The 18082-nt window shown below is 44.4% G+C and overlaps 2 protein-coding genes across 2 annotated transcripts; one reads left to right on the top strand and one right to left on the bottom strand.

Annotated features, from left to right (window-relative positions):
- Positions 1–921: 921 nt before the first annotated feature.
- Positions 922–3279, top strand: LOC311367962 (GTPase-activating Rap/Ran-GAP domain-like protein 3; the record flags this gene model as incomplete). Its single annotated transcript, XM_084486830.1, has 4 exons — positions 922–955; positions 1823–2044; positions 2574–2697; positions 3109–3279. 4 exons carry the CDS (start codon positions 922–924, stop codon positions 3275–3277), a joined length of 549 nt encoding a protein of 182 aa, XP_084342956.1. The 3' UTR covers positions 3278–3279.
- A 4293-nt stretch (positions 3280–7572) lies between these two features.
- On the bottom strand, positions 7573–14459 carry hmgcs1 (3-hydroxy-3-methylglutaryl-CoA synthase 1 (soluble)). Its single transcript, XM_084486776.1, has 10 exons — positions 14348–14459; positions 12961–13418; positions 12544–12669; positions 11815–11979; positions 11533–11698; positions 11170–11340; positions 10870–10976; positions 10318–10443; positions 9575–9729; positions 7573–8963 (listed from the first exon to the last, which is right to left on the bottom strand). The coding sequence occupies exons 2-10, from the start codon at positions 13406–13408 to the stop codon at positions 8877–8879; spliced, it is 1551 nt and encodes a 516-aa protein (XP_084342902.1). The 5' UTR covers positions 13409–13418; positions 14348–14459; the 3' UTR covers positions 7573–8876.
- Between the last annotated feature and the right edge of the window lie 3623 nt (positions 14460–18082).

Below are 18082 nucleotides of genomic sequence, written 5' to 3'. Positions count from 1 at the left end.
TCTCTCTCTCTCTCTCTCTCTCTCTCTCTCTCTCTCTCTCTCTCTCTCTCTCTCTCTGCACTGTATTCTACTGTCTTGTTTCTGGTGGCAATAGAGCACAACAGTGTGGTTCTGGAAGTAAAAATCCCATTCATTTCCATCACAGAGGTTTTTGATTAAAAGCCTTAATGTCGTACCCATGCCAAAGTATACGTACCACGCGCCGTTATATCGTGAATCCATCGTTTCTGCTCCTGTAGAAGCCACACGTTAAACGGGGCAACATCTAGTTTTTAAAAAAAGATAAAAAATTAAATCTGAAGTGTGACACGACGTCTCTGATTGGTGGAGCTCGCCGTTACCAGGAAACGTTTACTGCACCCGGCGAAAGTGAACGACTGCTACTGCTACTGAGCAACGGTCGCGTTCCACAGAAACCAAGTTTGAGTTGTGGTATAATATATGATAAAATATAGCACTGGCAGTAGTATAAAAGCAAAGGAATACAAGTAACTGGAATACAAGACTGAGTTCACATGTATTAAATACGAGTAACGTTGTTACGCGGTGACTGCAGCAACAAAGTCAGAATGCTATGAAACACTATAAATACACACATACACACACACACAATGTATGACACAACTTTTATTAAGAATATAAACAATATAATAATGACAAAGGTTATAAGATGCAAGAAACGTGCTCAACTATTGGGTTGGAACCATTGCGAAAATGTCCGCAATGCATCATGGGATGAGGAGTTCCTCACAAAAACAATGTACACAGTCTTGTACCTTTGCATTTTCTTCCGTTTTCCAAATTATGTTTTGCCCCTGAATCAAACGTTTTCTGGTCACGACACACCTTGACGAACGATCGGCTTGGTTCCAGGCTTAATTCTATTTATAGAACGATCGTACGAAAAAGTCAACAGTGAAAATGAACGGGAAATTGACTTCGGGAACCAGAGCTGGTCAGAAAGGGGGCGGTCGCTGTTTCGCTCTGTAGCTCCAGAAACAAAGAGCAACACGACTGAAACACATGAAACATATCGGCGGTTGTCAAACAATCTCTCCTTTGTCCCTCCTCTTCCCGAGTGCGTTTCTGTTCACCTCTGACACTCTGACAGACAGGTGGCTCCTCCACCCCTCCTCCGGGTTCAGACAGCACCCTCTGGTGGTGTAGCTGCAGCCCGCGCTGCGCTGCGCGCCCATTACAACGGCCCTACGCATTCTATTGGTTTCTGCCCAACAGAGCTAGGCGCATTCATAATGTGTTCAGTAAAGGCCGGGGACTCATTCCTAGCTTTAATTGAACAGTCAAAACGCTAAACTCAAATTAGATATTGGTGTAGAGGCTGATAAGGTGGTGTCTTTATGAGGTGCTTTTGAAACGTGTGCACTAGTTTTATTTGAATGCGTTACTGTACCTGTGTCAGTACAGGTGTAGCGCATGTTTTCATTCCCACAGCGAGACTGCTTCAGAAGGTTGTGTTTTATGAACCCGCCTGGCCGTGTAATGCGCCGTGCATTATCAAACACAACATGATGTAAACAGTGTCAGCAGTGCTCGCTACGTGTGTCATACGTCCGTTATCTCTCTCTGCGCCCTCCCTCCCTCTCTGGTTCCCTTTGTCAGATTCTTCTCTTCACGTTTTTTCTTCAACCTCCCACTCTTTCATTTCCCATAAATAATAACCCCTTTGTCCATGGATTTCTTTACAATATTTCCTGTTTTCCTAATGTCATTTTTTCACACGCTCTTCCTCCCCCAAACCCTTCCTCTGTCCTCGCTCCCTCGCTCCCTCGCTCCCTCGCTCCCTCGCTCCCTCGCTCCCCAGGCGAGGCGGCCTGTAAGCACATCTTCAAGATCCCGCTCAGCAACCTGGTGGGCCGCAGCATCGAGCGGCCCCTGAAGTCCCCGCTGGTCAACAAGGTGCTGACCGCGCCCACCGCCGCCATCCTGGGCCCCTCGCCGGCCCTCATCTCCGCCTCCCACTCGCTGTCCCTGTCCCGCATGGAGATCAAAGAGATCGCCAGTCGCACACGGAAGGAACTACTCGGTAAAAACAAAGGACGACAACTGACGCACTTTGTCCCGCGATGTGCAATGGCTCCATTGACGTTTTTCTTCATTCACTTTTCTTCCACAGGACATAAAAAGTATGACGTTTATTCAGAAAAGGTGCATCACATATCCACGATAAATGTACGGCATGGATGGACTCTGAGTTATAGTCATAACACACGGCGCTAAACCAACTGCACCTCTGCACCACAGATTGACTTTGTAAGGTTAACACTATATAAATATATATAATTATAATAATAATAATATATAACACTAGTCCGACCCGATGCTTTTACCGCTCTAGCTCCCTCTCTGACGTTTGCCATCACAGTCCTGTTTGCAGACAGAGAAAGGTTGATGAGGCTGGAAGTCAGGGCCAGGTCACCACTGTGTCAGTGCGCTTTCTTCACGCCAATCAAACGTGCGTGACACGCGCTGCTGCGGGCTGGGGGGCTCGGGGGCAACGGGGGTGTGAAGGCCGTGCTGCAGCAGGTGTTTAACGAGGGGCGTTCACCGTTAAGGTTTGACCGAGGAGCCCAGCGGGAAGCCAGACAGCGGAGCGCTGAAGCAGAGGAAGATGAGCCGGAAGAACATCCAGGAGGAGGAGCCCAAGCTCCACGCGCTGACCTCGGTCCACAGCGACAGGTGAGGACGCAGTGAGCTGCAGCACTTGGTTCTTGTGACACCGTTGGTGTTTCTCAACCACAAAGACAAAGCGGGGACATGGTTTTTTGTTTAGCAACTGAATGAACAAGGGAGAGACAGAAGGGGATGATCACGGTTTATCTAAACCCAAGTTACATACATAATGTATTTCACTCTACAGCTACAGACGTCAAATGATGTGTTATTATGTGTGTGTGTGTGTGTGTGTGTGTGCTGTGTGTGTGTGCTGTGTGTGTGTGTGTACTGTGTGTGTGCTGTGTGTGTGTGCTGTGTGTGTGTGTGTACTGTGTGTGTGTGTGTGTGTGCTGTGTACTGTGTGTGTGTGTGTGTGTGTGTGTGTGTGTGTGTGTGCTGTGTGTGTGTGTGTGTGTGTGCTGTGTGTGTCCTCAGCATGGCCCCAGAGTCCCCTGACGGCGCGGGCCCCGGGGCCCAGCAGCAGCGCTGCATGGGCAGCCCCGAGCCGGAGGCGGAGCGGGCGGCGCCGCGGGAGGAGTGCCCCCTGCTGGCCGCCGCCTTCACCCTGTCCGCCTCCTTCGGAGACGTCCTGGACCTCAAATGAAGAGCGTCTCCCCGGCCCCGCCCCCAGCCCCGCCCCCAGTCATCACCCCCCCCCCCCCGACACTGTTCATTGTACCGCCGTCGTCTTCTCCTTTTCTTTGTTGTCGTTTTTTGTTTTCTGTTTTCCAGGTTGTGTGGTTTTTCATTTAGATTTTTTTTTTTTACATTTCACGTTTGCATCGTTCCATTTGTTGTTTTGTTGTTCATGGTGTCTACGGGTCTCCCCCCTCCCCCCTCCTGTTCATCAGCTGTACAGGGGACCAGTGTTTGTCTTGTGACCCCCCCCCCCCCCCCGTGAGGTGGGTGTTTGAGTCTGCATATCCCCCCCACTACCCCCCCCCCCCCCCCCCAAAGGTGAGAGCGAGGTGGTGGCAGCGCGTTGTTTACTAATCAAGAGTTTTGACCTCCGACCCCCTCGCCCACCCTGTAGAGATACTATTTATGGTGACAACCAAAAAGAACCTGAATGTAAATGTACACAACAAGGCACGACCCCCCCCCCCCCCCCTCCTGTGTTCACCGTGCGCGGCCAAGCTCGCTCCGGCCTCTGCGGCGTTGTGTATGGAGTGATTTGACCCCTCCCCCTCCCCCGACCCCGTTTCACATATTGTATGATATATGAACATGTGTGTGTACATCTGTTTATACATTAAGATGCATATACACGGACGGTATGGCTGTCATGCCTGTAATGCATATATCAATATATTATAAAGATATATATACATTTTATTACCATGTTTAGTGAAGGTATGATGTTTTACACTCTTTTCGCCCCACACGTCCCTGTTGTTGGCGTTCCCAACAGTATAGCTAGGTAGGTAGGTAGGTAGGTAGGTAGGTAGGTAGGTAGGTAGGTCGGTCGGTCGATAGGGCTGGAGTTGCGGGTCCCACAAGTGCCATTTCCCAGCATCCTCCACTGAAGACAGCTCTGAACAACTACCATACGCTGGTGCCTAACAGTAGCAGCCATGATTGTAGTCAACACTAAACATTGGGTCAAAAGACCCAGAACTACATTCTCTTGGCATCGATTTGGAGGCACTCCCTTAAAGCCACATGCATTGAGACACCCTTCTCGTGGAAACGATGAGAATACCTTAAAAAAAACTGCATGACTTGCCTTTGCTAAACGTATTGTGTATTTTCTACCTTTACACTTTTCACATACAGTTTGCAATGCATATGACTACCAATGTAAGACTAGACCAACGTGTGTGTGTGTGTGTGTGTGTGTGTGTGTGTGTGTGTGTGTGTGTGTGTGTGTGTGTGTGTTAGGTCAGTGGATCTCTACAGCTCAGGAGGTGCATTACGATGTGGTCATGAACGATATTATAATAACAATTAATACAATTAATACTTAAATAAATTAATCACGATGCTTTGAAAGACGCATGGAACTGCAGAGGTCAGTTAGCTATCTCACTCAGTCAGAGATTTGAGCAAAAGGCTGATAGAAAGAATATAAATTATATCAATAATATCAATAACTTTATTCAGCACCTTTTTTTTTAACAAAGTTCTGAATGCACCAATTCCTACAGAAGGTAGGAAAAGGTACGATGACAAGAAATTATGAAATTCAAACCCCAAAAAACGTTACTGGAGGAATATGTGTTGGAGTGGTTTTATAGTGAATCCATCACAGAGCTTTTCTCACACTTTTGATTGCTTTGAAACAATTCCCGGGTGACCGTTGAGTGAAAGGGGCACGACAACTTCTGGAAAAATCTAACCAGCCCCCCATAAGCACGAAACACACACATACACACACACACACACACACACACACACACACACACGGTCCTCACAGCACGGTAAAACATGTGTATTATTTAGGCTAAAGGTGTGAATCAACGCTGCGTGGTAGGACCTGTAGGCCATGGTACACTCCCATGGTACACGCCCATGGTACATGCCCATGGTACACTCCCATGGTACACTCCCATGGTACACTCCCATGGTACACGCCCATGGTACACTCCCATGGTACACGCCCATGGTACACGCCCATGGTACACGCCCATGGCCACAGTGAGGGAGCGTACAGGAGGGCTGTGGATCTGTCACCCTGCTTGTCTCTGTGCTTCCTCCGTCCCACACCGCTAGCCTCCAGCTTCTTCCACTTCACCCCTAGCACTAAATACACAATATATAAATATCCATATATATATCCATATATATTTATCGATATTTATATATAAATATATATATATCGATATATATATATATATATGAATAAAGGGATAAAGATGTGGTGGGTGTATTTTTTTAAATTGAAACAACCTGTTAGCTATTTATTGATATTAAGTGTGATTTGGGAGTGTTTGTTGGCGGCAGTTTGTACCACCGCTTCTCTTGTTATTGTTATTATTATGATTATTACGATTATTATGATTATTAGTATTATAATACCCACCAGTCCCTACTCTCATTACATTCTCGGTTTGTTTGGGACTCCTTTTCTCTACCTCCCCTGTCGTTTTGCAGTGTTTTCTTTTGTATCTGAATTAATATTTACTGTTTAGACTGTTGCTGAACTTTTCTGTGATATCAAAATGAGTAAAAAAAAAATTATCAAAAAAACTAAACAAAACACCAAGTGTCTTAAAATATTGTATTGCCATTGTTTTTAATGCCAAGTACTACTTGTAAATGTTTGTGTATCAAATGTGGCCTCAAATAAAACTAAACTATATTATTATTATTATGATTATTATAATTTGGGCATTTATTTTAAGTGCTGTAGACCACTGCTGTGAAAGTAGTAACTTCTGTCCCTTGATATGTAATAAATATTTATGAAATTTGAGCAGACTAGACTAGTATTGTTCAACCAGACATGGAGTCACTGCACTGTTTTCAGACTACAGGTTTTACACCGGTGAGACCACCCACCCTCCAGTTGAATATCAGGTGGACCTTACCTCAGCCAATCAGAGAGGATCCTGCTCTCTCCGCTCTGGGCCAATCGGGTTGGAAGTAAAACTGAAACATCTCCCCAGAAAAAAGCCTTCACCCTAACCCAAAACTGATTGCATATTAGTCTGCGTTACACTTATTTTTTCAGAATCAGAATCAGAATGCATCATGGGATGTTTTGTTAGAGATACTCTTATTTTTAGAGGATACAAGAGAGTTAGTACTGTAAAAAATAGTAAAATCAGCATAAATATACCGTTACCTAGACAAATGAAAACTTTGTTTTACCTTGACATAACATAAGAAAGGATGTGACGGTTTCAAACGCAACCTACCCTGCCCTGTCTACCCATAATGACAAATAATGTCATGGTGAATTAATAAACAATGACCAAAAAAATGTCATTTCTACCGACACACTGACTCTTTCCAAAGTGGAGGCGGTCACTGCGGTGTGACGTCATCCTGCAGAAGCGCTGTCGGCACAGGGATGGCTCTGGTCTCCGTTTTGGAGCGAACCATTCGTGGGTTTTCGTTTGTCTGCAGGAATTCTTCATATCTTTTTTGGGGTAGGCTTCTATAAAATCAGACGATTGTGAGCACCAGTATAAAGCATCGACTGGGCCTCACACCTAAACCAGTTGCTGGTGTGGAGGTCGTGCGGCGTATGTCCCTTGTTCGCCACTGGGCGGAGCTAGCGAGCAGGTGTGCGGTACCCCAATGGGATTCTGTACAGTCATACTAAACGTGATACAACGTCAGTATGACGTTTAGTATCAGACAGGTTTGACCAGGTGGCTGTCTGCAGAACCACCTACACGTCCGGCATCCATCGCTGAGGAAACCCAGTCCACTGGCTCGTGACTCGTGGCGTACTTTCAGTACAAAGAACACACGCACGTTGTTGGTAGTGTACTGGAGTTACTGTACAGTACAGTCAGTGGATCACCACAGCTCAGGAGGTGCATTACGATGTGGTCATCATGAACAATATTATAATAACGATTAATAAATTAATCACAATGCTTTGAAAGACGCATGGAACTGCAGAGGTCAGTTAGCTATCTCACTCAGTCAGAGATTTGAGCAAAAGGCAGATAGAAAGAATATAAATTATATCAATAATATCAATAACTTTATTCAGTACCTTTTTTTAAACAAACTGCCTCGTGACTCGTTCTTGGTAGTACTGAAACTGAGAAACTGTACAGTACACTGACTGTACTGTCAATTTCCTTAAATAAAACACATTTATTTAATCCTGCTATGTTCTGTACTTGTTTGTTTGGAAAGAATTGACAGAGATGTCAGATCTGTAGTGAATAATGCTTCTTTTGAAATAATGGATAAAATATGTATGACTTTATTATATGGCGTCAAAATAAACAGCTTGAATAACACATTTCTTTTTGGTTAACTTTATTGCTAAATAAACTCCAGACTGATTCTATAAAGTTCTCTGATTAGACACCCATATCCATTTATCTCCTGGTCTATAAAATATAAATAATCTCACAGTTAGGACACAAGTTCATAAAAACAGCCCAAATCCACTCAAAGTGAAGAACAAATAACTAACCAAATCAAACATTCATTGACATGTCTAAGCTCTAGAGGGTAGTGAGCAATGTATGGAGACCACTAGCCATTACCCAATACCACTTGTTCTGAGAGTATCGTGGTTATGATTATCATAAGCTTGTCATGCTGCAGAATAACTGATCTTTATCTAAATTTGCAGGACGGTGCAGTAAGCAACATATTATTATATATTATGATGGAAAACTGCCTTATTTGGGTCTGCATTGGAGACAGAAGAGTCCTTATGGAGATTGAGCTCTGAAGAGCCATTACATTTGTAATAACCTGCTCTGCTCTGTGTAATGTAATGGATTGCAGGTTTAAGTTTACATTGACACTCCTAGAGTAATCTTTTCATGTTGCGCACATTGCCAACATAGCATAACATGGCCTGTATCACATTGACCAGCTTTGCACAAACACTTCACCATGAGTTTCAAACATGTATGCAAACATACTTGATATAAAAAAAACTGACTGATGTGGCAGCAAATGAAGCTGATCATAATGTCCCCATTACTGAATCACACAGATCATACAATAAAGGATATTCATGATGATGTTTCAGACAGCAGAGGTATCGCAACATAAAACAAAATAAGTCAGAGTCACACGCTCCTTTGTACAGCTAGAAGAGACATGACATCATGGTGACACATAGCAGCATGTATGTATAAATTAACAGTTCCAAAATATATTCCTATCATTTGCTTTTTATCTGCTGTATTTCTCTTCTTGATATCCAGTGAGCTCATTATAAACTCGTGGGAACACAATAGCATCACATCGCTGTCATTTTCCCTCCTCCTCAAATCTTCCAACTTGTTAAACGTAAATATCTAACATCTGGAAACGGTTGAGTAAAATGTAGAATTTTCTCTACTCTTTTTTAGTGTAGCCTTTCAGTTTCCCAAGAACAGCCTTTTTATTGGTATTTCTTAGAATATTGGCAGTTCCGGCAACTTAAAGCTCCCCTAAATACTTTGTACAAACTTTCTATATTATTAGAAAACAATCAATTTCAACAATTAAAATGTAAAATGTTAATCCTAGTGTCTATGGAGGTTGCCCGTTGGTGGATACCTCACAGAGGTAGGCTAGTGGTCCCCGTTGCTGAGCGCCTCTGCGGGGCTGGCTGTGGTGGCCCGGGGACAGGGCGTCTTCGTAGCGTGGGCCACGATGTGCTGCAAGGGGGGGGGACACAGTCCACTGGGTTCAGAATGACTGCTGACCTACAGCTCAGTGCTCAGGAGTCACACATGACAGTACAAAAAGGTTTCTTAATGTACACGTTACAACTCATTCAGACTTGGGTACATGGACATCCAATGCATCTGGGCACTGCTAGATTAAGCCCAGACTTTTGACTCATTCAAAGTTATGCACATTGCCCCCATCTCCTTCCCAAATGTTCATTACTTCAGCACTTGACAATGACTTAAGGCACAACCAAACTGACTTGGAATTAATGATTAATGATAATTAACTTTCCATGTATAGACAGAATGGATCTAGGAAGTCTCACCCTCTTCTTCCTCTAAGCACAAATGCTTACGTCATGGCTGAATCATAAGTAGTAGAACCAGCTTCTAGCTCCTAGGGCTTTGGCACATTCGCTAATACAATGCTTTTCTACTTTCATATGAATACAACATATATTGTTCAGCTCATTAAACATGCAAATACTTAATTAGACTGATAACACATGTTGTAGTGCAGAGTCATCACCCAGCATGCGACCACACATGTGTTCTAGGAAATGGCACCCTGGAGATGTATTGAGTGCGTGCAATACCTCTGTTGACGTGTTGGAGATCGTCTGTCGGGCCTCTGGGAAATCGTCGATGTTGGCACAGCGGGCGTACTCCCTGCGGTGCTTCTCGTCTACCCTGGTCAGGTACCACGTTCCCGGGAACAGCTCCTCCACAGAGCCATGTGGCGTGTAGCTCGCTGCGGGACCACCAGCAGAGAACACACACTTCACAATCACGTCGGGGTTCCACAGAGGATTTGAATCTGTCATGTTTTTTTTCCAAAAGGTCTAACGTGCACATCTACGTTTGTGGATCCAATCTAATTAGGAGGGGATTTAATTCAACTTTTGGTTTTTAAATCAGACTTTTGGTTCAGAAAGCAAAAGTCAGCAGTTGAAAACACATTTGACTAGCCATCATCCGGCTCCAAATCAAATGTGTCATAAGGGGACACATCAATGCAGGGAAATTCATGCAAAAATGTCTTGGAGTTAAAGGTCCCATGATATGCCACCAGGTGTGGTGTGATTAGCCGTTACTAGCCGTTTTGGAAATCTGCCCCTTGTGACATCACAGGTGGGCGCGTCCACCTAGATGTGTGACGGATCTATCCAGCACACATCTAGGCAGATTTCCAAAACGGCTCGTAACGGCTATTCACACCACACCTGGTGGCATGTCATGGGACCTTTAATGTTCATGTTTTGTATCTTTGACAACAACACAACCAATGAGTGACAGTCCAACAGAAGCCTTTCTGACAGTGTTGGCAGGACGTCCGTACCGAGGTGGTGGGTCTCCTGCCTCAGCTTCATGTTTTCACTGAAGACGTTCGGAGACACTTTCCTCCTGGAGTCTAGTCTGGCCTTCAGGTCACACAGGCTGCTCACTAGTTTGTCCAATGGGGACCCTGAGAGCAACCCGAGAAAAGTCAATTAGACGTTTCATCCATTACTAATGAAATCAGGAGCATTTGTATTCTAAAAATTTTTTTTTAAAAAAATCTAAAAAATTAAACCAGTCCGGACAAAATGTGAGCTGCATCAATGTCGTTATTTAGTTTGGGTAAAGTACCTGCATGTCAGAAGAGGTGCACCCTAAGGCTTGTATTTTGGACTGAGAGAGGGCTGGGTGCACTCACCAGGTGTATGGTCCTGTGTAAAGGGCTGGGTGCACTCACCAGGTGTATGGTCCTGTGTAAAGGGCTGGGTGTACTCACCAGGTGTATGGTCCTGTGTAAAGGGCTGGGTGCACTCACCAGGTGTGTGGTCCTGTGTAAAGGGCTGGGTGTACTCACCAGGTGTATGGTCCTGTGTAAAGGGCTGGGTGTACTCACCAGGTGTATGGTCCTGTGTAACGCTGATGGAGTACAGAGTTGCAGCCAGACCCGAGCCGTAGGAGAAGACTCCTACCCTCTGACCTGCCAGTTGTTGAGGAGAATGTCTGCAGAAAAGCAAAGTAAACACGTTCTAGTCAAGCACAGAGTGGTCAACTAGAGGTAGTATCTACCATAGAATAACACCAATAACACAACCAATGGCACCACAGCAGCAAAGGAAAGCAGTAGCTTGTACTGTGATCAGTTACTCTCATAAAGTTAAGTAGTGTGATTGTCCTAAAACAAGTTCAAACGTACGTTGCAATAAGCGAGGCCAGGCAGCCGTAGACGGATGGGGTGTACATGTTTCCGTTCTGGTTGGAGATTAGCAAAGAGGACTTTGTCTTCTTCTCAAAAAGTTCTGAGCTGGCCTTCATGAAAGCCTTCTCCACGTCCCGGTCGAAGTAGGTGTCCTTCAGTTTAATATCCCTTGAGATGTCAAACAATTCAACATCAAATACAATTCAAAACATGAAATATGAACAGGTGAATAGGTATTTTAACATAGTAGCTAATTAGCTTTGATTCACAGATTCAGATTTTTCTTTTACACCAAACATGCACAAAAAAGTGTTCCCAACCATTCCAAAAACGATCCTAGAGTAATGTCCACCACAATACCTGAAGGCCTCTAGGCCGCTGAAGGCTCCCGTCTGTGAGCTGGGGCTGGACACCAGGAAGTCGTTGAGCATTAACCGTGCTAGAGACTTCTGCACCAACTTGCAGTAAGGCGAGTGGAACGCCAGGAAGCTAAAGTCTTCCAGGCTGAAACTTTTCTCCACCCCAGCTGTCAAGAAAATCCATAGGTCACACACGGACCGAGGAGACAAAACATAGGTGCTTTTCCGGGTAGTTCTAACACCATTGTGTCCCACAACAGCTATTTTTCATCCTCCTCTATACCTCTTTGCCACTGTGCATGGATCTTGCTGCGGTACACAGAGTAACAGCGGTCCAAGGCACTCAGGTAGCATTCGATGGACTGCTTCCCATCGACCACCGGGTACTCTGAGGCCATGTCCGGCTTGTAGAAGTCATAGGCGTGTGTCATGTGAGTTCCTCGTAGGCCTGGGCAAGATAAGGATGCACTGCGGTTATGATACGGCACTACAACACTTTGTACTTTGAGTGTGTCTTTACATTTCGGTGTAGACATACAGCCACAGAAACTATCCACAGTCAGGATGTTATGATAAACAATAGCGTAGCAAAACAAAGACCTTGCTACAGTACACTTGCATGCTCAAGTACACCCAGTGCCATATCAGCTTCCAAAGCTGCATAGTGCAACACAGGTAGCTCATACAAGGCCACTGCAGCCTGCATGTAGAGCTCCGCCCACATTTTAAATATTCAACACTGGCACATTAAATATACACTTAACCTGCACCGGCAGACTTTAGTGTTCGGTTCACCTAATCTTTGCATTAAGAAGAAAGTACTTAAACCATTTATATACATTCCCAGATACTCAGGATTTGAATACATGGTTAGTCAATATATTTTGTTTATTCGATTTAATGTTATATAGATTAGATATTTCAATGATGATAAATGAAAATGTTCAAAATGTTTTGAGCAGCTAGCTGTGAAAGTGACAATCCATCAAAACAACAGATTGTACTGACTGACCTCGCTCGAGCGCCAGCGGCGCGTCAGGACCCACCAGCATGGCCACAGCTCCAGCGCCCCCTGTTGGTCTGGCACTGCCGGACGCGTAGACGGCAATATCTCCTGCGACCACCAAAGCATACCGCCCTAAGAGGGGGAGAAAATGAGAAAAGAAAGAACAGATAAATCTAAGTAAACAATGTGTTCACTACAGAAATGTTAAACCAATACGTGTTCACATAGGCTATCTCAGCCATTTCCGTAATTGCTTATTGACTATTTTATTACCCAATGAAAAGTTTCAGAATTTTTAATAGTATTTTTTTTAATATACTTAAACTTAATACTTCACTGCTGCTACAACAAACAGACTGTATCATGTCAATGAGCACACACACATATTTAAGAAACTCTAAATACATAACGACAAGGACTCACCATCCCAGGAACTGGACTCCACCCAGTTAACAGCGTTGAAGAGCGCTGCTGTACCGCCGTAGCAGGCGTTGGTGGTGTCAATGCCTTCCACGTCTGTGTTGCCAGAGGCCTCAAACAGCTGCATGAGGACCGTCTTGACGGACTTCGACTTGTCAATAATGGTCTCGGTGCCGACTTCCAGGCGACCTATGCTATCAAACCCCAAGCCGTTCTTCTCCATCAGGCGCTGAACCACAGTCAGGCACAGGGAGTTGATGTCCTCTCTGTCTGAGCAGAAGCCCATCCGCGCCTGGCCCAGGCCGATAGTGTACTTGCCAGCGGAGACTCCATCAAACTCCTCCAACTCAGTCTGGTCAACAAACTGGGAGGGAAAGTACACCTCCAAGGCAATAATTCCCACGTCGTTTGGCCATTGTGGCAGGCAGCTAGATGGGGTTGATCCAGGCATTGTGCTACAACTAGTAGAGAAATGTAAAAACATAAAAGTGTTAATTCAGCATGACCTCAATAGTTTTCTTTAGATATACCAGCGCAGATATCAGTGTGACCTTTCACCTAGCTTCATGGAAGATGGTTGTATGTAATAAAGATACAACGTAACCACAGTATTAACTCTTAATATGGTTTAAATCGATGATATATGATGAGGCAACAACATTGTGCACGCATGATTAGCATGTTGACAGCCAGACACAAATCTAAAATACATGACATTAAAAACACAGTCACCTTTAACCATATATATAAAAACATAGAACTAGTTATAGCTCATAATAGGCCGATTTCTGGATTATACTTAGACCGTTTAACAGACTTAGCTGTCATTAAACCACAAATGTCAATGTCAAATTCAGAGCCCGTCAGAGCCCAGACCTGCTCACATGGCAGACAGCCTCAGACCTAAAGGTGTGTTCCTAACCCTCACTTAATAATCCATTACAACCTGCCTGGTGGTTAAATCGCTGTCTGTTATGTTCCTGAGCTGGATCTTCCTCCAGATCACGGGTTTAGCCCAGGTACAGGCTCCACATCGGTAATCCAATAGTCACTAATCCGACAGTAGTAGTTGTTTCTACACGGACCGGACCCCGGACGGACCCGCTGCTCTCCCCTTCCTGTTGTAACATGTCATCATGAAGTGGCCCTTTCTTAACACCAGGCACGTTGCGGTGTTTGGACTGAACACATAGAGTAGACTTAAGGTAATAACAGCCACCACTCTGATGTCCGCCAGGACGACCGGGCGGACTGGGCTGACGGGCGTCTCGTTTAAGGGCGTCCAGGCACCAGAAGAGGGGCTTCTACCTCCAGCACATAGCAGGTATAACAACGTCCTACACAAACACACACCAACGTTACGTCTCACAGCGTTAAAACCCTTACCCACCTGTACGAAGTGCTTCACAACGTATGTCTCCGAGGGTAACCCTTCACGCCGCCACCGTATTGTTTATATATATGAGGGCGGAAGACGGGGCGCAGTGGGAGGCTGACGGTCAGGAACGCCCACTCCACAAAAGCCGACTTTTCATCCAATCAGAATCAAGAGGTGGGGCGGAGATATAATAGCTCTGACAACCCGTGTCATCTCTCGGCCAATCACCCTTCAGGAGAGAGGGACCATACGCCGGGAAACCAGAGGCGGGCCAATGGTTGGACCGCGACGGCATATGGGGAGAGAAAAGCGACCAATCAGAGCAGAGCTCCAGGTCCATGCGAGGCATAGCAAGACACGCGCGTGGAGTGAGACTCCCGAGGCGCGTCTCCCTGGACCCTTGAGCCCCGCGAGGAGACGCGTCCTCCTCACGTTATCTTTTACTTTAGCTTTCTGATAAATCTTAAATACATTGCACTTTTAACTTTTGCACTTTTCTACAATGCTTTTTTTTTTTTACTTTGCCTTTATTTTATTTCTCTTTCTTCTTACGTGAAGCACTATGAGTCGGCCTCTTGTATAAAAAAAACTGCTATGAATAAAGTTGGCTTGCATTGAACATTGAATTGAATATGTCAATTCACTTCACTAACCGGGTCATTCATCGCGATGGGTGCTGTCATTCCTGTCATTCCGACTACAGATCCTGATGATTCTCACGTCATGTTGCTGTATCGGTGCTACTTTCTATTTCCTACATTTAAACTATATCATATCAAACATTGTTTCGATCACTTCGAGGCCTTGGAGACCCTTGGGCCCCTCCACACTGTCTCTGGCCGCAGGGGCTATCAGACCGTTCTGATTGGATCAGACGGGAGTTACTCAGTCTGTCACTCAGTAATGACCCAATTATTTCAGCTTGATCAAAAGAGGGATTAGATGTTATTGATCAAACTTTAGAATAGTTGATCATGAGTGTCTTTCAGTTTGGGGATCTAGACAGGATATTGGCACACCGTTCTTGATGTAGGTGTGGGGGACCGGTCCTCTGGGGTGTTGTTAGTTTCACTGAAGTTGAGTTACTGGCTCATATCTAGTCCTTACATTTTGTATTGCCCTTGAACACATAGTATAGTATAGTAAAAGTATAGTAAAAACAGTGTCAAATGGTTGTATACTTACTAAAACGTATAATAGGAGGAATAATCAAATGTACCTTGAAACACACACACACACACACACACACACACACACACACACACACACACACACACATACACACACACACACACACATACACACACACACACACACACACACACACACACACACACACACACACATACACACACACACACACACACACACACACACACACACACACATACACACACACACACACACACACACACACACACACACATATACACATCTATCCTAGGCAGGAAACCCAGGTACATTGTGACTGAGCGTTCAGGGTTCATTTGGCTGTATTCAGTGGTCAGATTGTGTTCTCGGTGGTGCTGCTCTTGGCTCCTTCAGGGAGGTGTAACATTTAACAGAAGAATCATCGCTGTGTTATAGGCTAAGCAGCCTTTCGACAAGACTACAGGAAAACTGCAGTGGTGATTATTTGGCTGTGATCCAGCAAGTCTCCGCATTGATTGCATAAGAGCTACAGCTAGACAAAGCTTTTAAACACTTGGAAAAATGAAGGCTGGTTTAGAGCCTGTATTGAGTTTGGGCAACCCATCTCAATGTTCACGCTTATTGACCACCTTGTGTAGAGTCTCCCAGTATGGCATTCAGTCTGTCCTCGCTGGGTTTCCCACTCAGAACCGATCTCAAATATGTCTGAATGGCCTATTTCAGGACATCCACTCTCTGATTATGTAGGATTATGTTTCTATTGCGGCCCTAATCCTCTGCTGTCTGCAGGACCCCCTTCAACACGCAAACACACGCTTACATTTCACTTCTTCAATCAGTGTGTGGTTCCAATATGTCGCAATTGGTGTCGCTCCATGAACTTGGTTCCTGTTAGGAACTTCAGACTTTATTCTCAGAATTCAGAATTCTCAGAATTCTAAACTCAGAACTCAAAAAATCGAATTCTAAACTCAGAACTCAAAAAATCGAATTCTAAACTCAGAATTCAAAAATAATTCATGTGGCCCTAATCCTCTTCAGTAATTATCTGATTTTTACAATAGTGCAAAACATTTTCGTTGCTATCAGCACCTGTGAAATAGGCCGCACAGCTATATCTGAGATGGTTTGAACAGAGAACCCATTGGGGCCAGAATCCTATACTGGGGGACTCAAAGTGTCCAATGTGTGTGACAAGGACATGGTTGTCCCAAAGTGAATACACGCTCTAAATCATGCTGTGAACTTTTTCATTGGGTTTATGCTTTTCTGGTTTTCTGTTTTCTTTTCAGTTTTTTCAGCTGTCCATTAGACCATGACCGTCGCGCAGACTGAATCCTATACTGGGGGATGTACGGCATAACACAGAATATATATAACACCAGTGGTAACCAGTTTGTCATGAAAAAAGATGAAAAAAGAATTACTTGTTTCCTGGGCGCACATCACTGGCGAATAGGGAGACGACTTCAGCTTTGTTACAGGTGGTCCCAAAACATAGAACCTCAACCCTAACATTCAGAGACATGGTCAGACCTACCACCTTCACTCCCTGACTGCTTCTCACCCTCTCGCCCGATGAACCACTGCTATCTACTGCAAACCACTATCCAACCAGGCCACTACCACTGGAAGCTATTCCACAAGACGAACAGCAGAGTTCATTGTTGAACACTAGTTACACCGTTCATGGGATCCCTCTGATTGTGTGTGTGCAAGTAATGCATTTACCCCCTGGGAGATTGCTTCTATAGAGCCTTGCATAGAGAGTGCCCCTCTTCATAAACGTACACAACCAGTGTGATGGCCAGGAGGGGTTCTTATAGAGAGGGGCAGTGTGTCCTGTCCCACTGCGTCCATTTGCCTGTGTGTGTTTGGTAATCACCCTCTAGATGTCGCCCTTGTCTTCCCATTCATTTCAATAAATGTATGACTATGAACAGAGGTGGAAAAAGTATACTGAAAAAAGCTACTCAAGTAAAAGTACAGTTACATCACTGAAATTGTACTCAATTCCAAGTATTGTAGTTAAAATTGACTCAGGTACAAGTAGTCAAAACCTGCTTAGAGTTTAAGTTACTAGTTACTTTTTTACTGGTCATATTTAATGCCTCACCAATCATAAGATTTCAACTGCAAGGTGAGATCCAACATCTCTAATCAGGGTTTACTTTGAACAATGATTTTGAGCAATTGTACATCCTGTCATAGCTATTGTACATCCTGTCATAAGATAACTCTTGAAAACTTATCTTGAATATACTGGCTTATATCTTGACTTAATTTGCTTTTTTCAAAACATACATTAAGGCCTTCTATTTTAGTCCATAGCCTACTTTGACTTGAAGGAGTGTCATGACACTATATGCTTGACTAAAACTATTTCAAGTCCATAACTGAAGTTTAATTTTGAAGCTTGACATAACAACAGTCAACCATTATCCATTCAGCCTACCGACTACACTAGTCTGACTGCACTGACGGCTAAAGGTAGGCTTGTTGCTAGGTGAACTTCTCAGGCCAATGCAGTATGCATCTTGTCGTTCTCTACATACTTGTCTGCAATATTTTACTCAGTAACTTGTGTGGTTTAAT

The sequence above is a fragment of the Micromesistius poutassou genome (assembly GCF_964030765.1).
Source record: "Micromesistius poutassou genome assembly, chromosome: 22".
Taxonomy (NCBI): domain Eukaryota; kingdom Metazoa; phylum Chordata; class Actinopteri; order Gadiformes; family Gadidae; genus Micromesistius; species Micromesistius poutassou.
The sequence above is the reverse complement of the archived record's forward strand: the minus strand, read 5'-3'. Positions and strand labels throughout refer to the sequence as shown.

Coding starts and splice junctions, on each gene's coding strand:
- hmgcs1 (XM_084486776.1), bottom strand. CDS start 13,408: ATGCCTGGATCAACCCCATCTAGCTGCCTGCCACAATGGCCAAACGAC. Junction 12,670..12,960: donor GGAGTCCAGTTCCTGGGATG/GTGAGTCCTTGT, acceptor TCCCCCTCTTAG/GGCGGTATGCTTTGGTGGTC. Junction 9,730..10,317: donor GCAGGAGACCCACCACCTCG/GTACGGACGTCC, acceptor GTGGTCCCGCAG/CGAGCTACACGCCACATGGC.